A 3,580-nucleotide genomic window follows, 5' to 3' on the forward strand; every position below is an offset into this window, starting at 1 on the left:
CACACACACACACACACACACACGTGGGAAGGTAACAAAGCAGCATTAACTCTATAATATAAGCATCCTAAAATTAAAAAATTTACTTTTAAATTTTTAGTTTTTCTATGTGTGTGTCTGTTGGTGTGTGTGAATATGGGTGCAAAAACCTTAGGTGTCAGTCCTAGATTTCCGTCTTGTTTGAGGAAGAGTCTCTGTTGTTTTCCACTGTGGATGCCAGGCTAGCTGGCCCATGACATCCCAGCGATTCATCTGGCACTGAAGGAGTACTGGAGCTACAGATGCTTGGTGTCATGTGGATTCTGGGAGCCCAAGCTGAGGTCTTCATGCCTGAATGACAAGTGCAATGGCTCAGTGAGTCGCCTGCCCACACCAAGAATTTGTTTTTAACTTAAGCAAACCTTCTAGATAACTTTGGCAAAGATGAGAGGCAAACTAATTTAGAGCCCTGTGAGCAGGAACAACAGTAGGAAATGACAGACTTGCCACACTTAAGATGACAAGAATGCCACCGGAGACAAACGAGGGCTGGGAAACAGCTATAGCTGTGCCCTGACCACTTAACTTCTTCCTGGTAGAAATTCTGTGCATTTAACACAAACAAATATTAAACAAACATCCACTTTCTGCTTGCCTTTGGATGAAGGAGTGTGTTAACAGATGAATGACATTATCTTGGAGCCAAAGTAGGAACACTGTGTCAAGAGAGGTCTCTTTGTAGGTTCTGGAGCCTTTCTCTTGACAACTCTTGATGTTTGCCCTTGTCTGCCAACTTGAGGCCTCTTCTTTTCCTCTACAGTCTTGCTGTTCTTTTTTCTATTTTGAGTGGAAATCCATGCACAGTGACTGACTTACTTTCTCTAAAATTCCATTTTCAATTCTTAGAAGACATAATTTGTTGGCTCGTGTGTTTGCATCCACCCAACTACCTGTGGCCTAGCGCCTGTGGTCCCATGGTTCAAAAGAAGCCATTTATGGTCTCATTTGCAGAGCAAGGAAATGGTCTTCAGATCCTAATGACACAGGGTATTTTCATTGTGGTCTGCACCATGTATAAGGGGAAAATATCAAAGACAAATATTAATAGGGAGAAAAAATATACTTCCTTAGAAGGAACGTTATTATATTGTTTATATGTGGATGTAGACATGTGTGCGTTTGTGCATGTGTCTGGGTGCAGGCACATATGGAACCAGGGGTCAGTCTTGTTTCTTAATCAGTACTGTCTTTTTGGGGGATAGGGACAGAGTCTTTCATTGTTCTAGAACTCACCAAGTAGTGGTTAGATTGGTAGGCGTGGAAAACCCAGAGATCCATCTGCCTGGCTGGCATTTCCCTGTGTTGAAGTTGCCCCTAGACAAGCTCTTTATAGTGTGGGTTCTGAGGACTGAACTCAGGTCTTTAGCTTGCAAAGTGAGAGTAGATTTGGAACAATATAAAAATTAAATTTATACCCCACTACAAGGTCATGAACAACCACCCAGGAAAAGACCCCAGAAGGATTCAACATCTCTACATGTGTTCCATGTGTGTGTTTGTGAAGGTCAAGGATCACCTCTGTCTATCTCCATCTGTTGTCCTGCACCTTACTTTTAAAAGGCAGAAGCTCTCGCTCAGCCTGAATCTCACCAGCTCACCCCGATAAGGCCAGCAAGCTCTAGGGTCTGGCTCCCCCAACCCCAGCACGGCGGTTATAGACAAATGCCAGCACACCCAGCTTCTCACATTGGTGATGGAGGTCAAACTTATACACTCCAAGCAAGTTACTCACTGAGCAACCATCCCAGCCCCTGTGCCTTTAGTGTGGACCCTGAACAGAATGACACATTTTATGGGACTGTTTTCTCTCAAGATTCAGACTCCTTTCTTTCCCCAAACTGTAACCTGCTGAACATGTTGAGGAAAACCCATCTTTCTTATCATTTTACCCACTAAACTGATTCTAATGAATTAATGGTAAGAAATGGTAAAAAGAAAAATAATTACTGAAAATGGCTTGAAAAAAATAAGTTCTAGCCCTAGTATCTTTAAAGTAATTTCAGGAGGGTTACTTCCAAGTCCCAGACTTCTGTAAACTGCCATCCTTAGAATCTACTTTGTTGAAGGTTAATGAAATTATGACAGAAGCAAATGTTCACCAAATCTTTCTCCATAAGTCATCAGTTTTCTTAGTCTCTCTAAAAGCTTGCTTCCCGTTCCACACCGTAACCTCTTCTCCGATCTCTTCCCCATGCCCCGAGTCTTTGCCCATCCCCTGTCTTGCATTTAATGACTCTCAAGTTTGTGAGTCAACTCCAGAATGCGTTCCCATACCCCTCAAGTCCAAGGTATCTGCACTTCATTTACGAAAACTGAGAAGCTCAGTTGCCTCATATTTAACCTCATTGTGTAAAGAAAACTTTTATATCAACAGCATCTCAATCTCTTGCCAAAGATTATAAACCCAGAAGCCAGAAGAGAACCAAGGCACAGAGCCAGAGATTCTGATTTTATCTGTGAGTATCGCTCTATTTCCTTTTCAGTGAACAAGGCAAGCCCAATCCTGGTTACACCTACCCTCCGTGAGACACAAAGACATAAAACCTGCAGAAAGAGACCCTCTGTGTGCCTGAGTGAGGTGTGTTTCTTCTAGGTGACCCAGTCATTCGTCCCCATGTTGGCTGAGACATCTCGGCTGCTGCTCCTCACAGGTCTCCTGCAGACGAAGGCCAGGTAATATACGTTCAGACTGACGCATGGCCTCCTAGTGCCAGTGAAAGAAATGTATTATTAACGTAGCCAAATCTCCCTTCAAAGTTTATGCTCTTTTGCATTGTTTGGTGATGAAAACAGTTGGAAGCAATCACTTGTGGGAGGAACTCCGTCTTCTGCTTCTGTTTCAGATGCTGTTGGTACACTATGGAGGGAAGGCAGGGCAGAGCGTTCAGCCTGCGAAGACAGCAGTGTGTGGCAAAGGCATTCTCACTGCGACAGACCAGAAGAAAAGGGCTGGTCCAGAACCAGGACCCAAGCCATAGCCTTCAAAGGCCCACCCCTAGGGTTCTACTTGCCCAGTAAGTCCTCATGTCCTGAAGGCTCCGAGCCTCCCCTAATCGCTCCACCAGTCAGGTGACAAGCATTCAAAACACAAGTCTGTTTTAGATCTAAACCATACATATTTCTTTAAAAAGATAATATAAAATTTCTCCAACCCATATGCCATATGCCCTCAACTGTTAGATTCCCATCCCTGGGGATGACTTTTGTTAATTTTAACATATATATCTTCCCAAAAATGGTCTTTGCGTGCTCAAGTAAATTCTGTAATATGTGGGAGCTCTTCTCAGCTTTTTTTTATTTACTAATTCATTCATTTTCTTAGCAAGGTACATAGGGACACAGCATTTTACATTTTGTGCCTTAGCTGCCCCACTACTGTAGACATTTGGTGAATATTTATACACTAATTTATTTGTATATATGTGCAACTGTATCTATAAGTTAACTTCACAAGCAGGAGTTTCCAGTCAGTGAATCCAGGAGAGCTTTAGATTTTGATAAAGATTTCCCAACCATTTCCAAAGAGCCTGTCCTAGCTAAC

The 3,580-nt window shown here is 42.8% G+C and overlaps 1 protein-coding gene across 1 annotated transcript in view; it reads left to right on the plus strand.

The window, feature by feature from the left end:
• LOC101988837 (C-X-C motif chemokine 3-like) overlaps window positions 1–2,565 on the plus strand; it is a 20,846-nt gene extending 18,281 nt beyond the window's left edge. Inside the window, exon 5 of the mRNA XM_005359606.1 lies at window positions 2,523–2,565. Coding sequence (XP_005359663.1) covers window positions 2,523–2,565 — 43 coding nt within the window. The remainder of the gene's footprint in view (window positions 1–2,522) is intronic.
• Window positions 2,566–3,580: the final 1,015 nt, after the last annotated feature.

This window comes from Microtus ochrogaster, linkage group LG1, assembly GCF_000317375.1.
Source record: "Microtus ochrogaster isolate Prairie Vole_2 linkage group LG1, MicOch1.0, whole genome shotgun sequence".
Lineage (NCBI taxonomy): Eukaryota > Metazoa > Chordata > Mammalia > Rodentia > Cricetidae > Microtus > Microtus ochrogaster.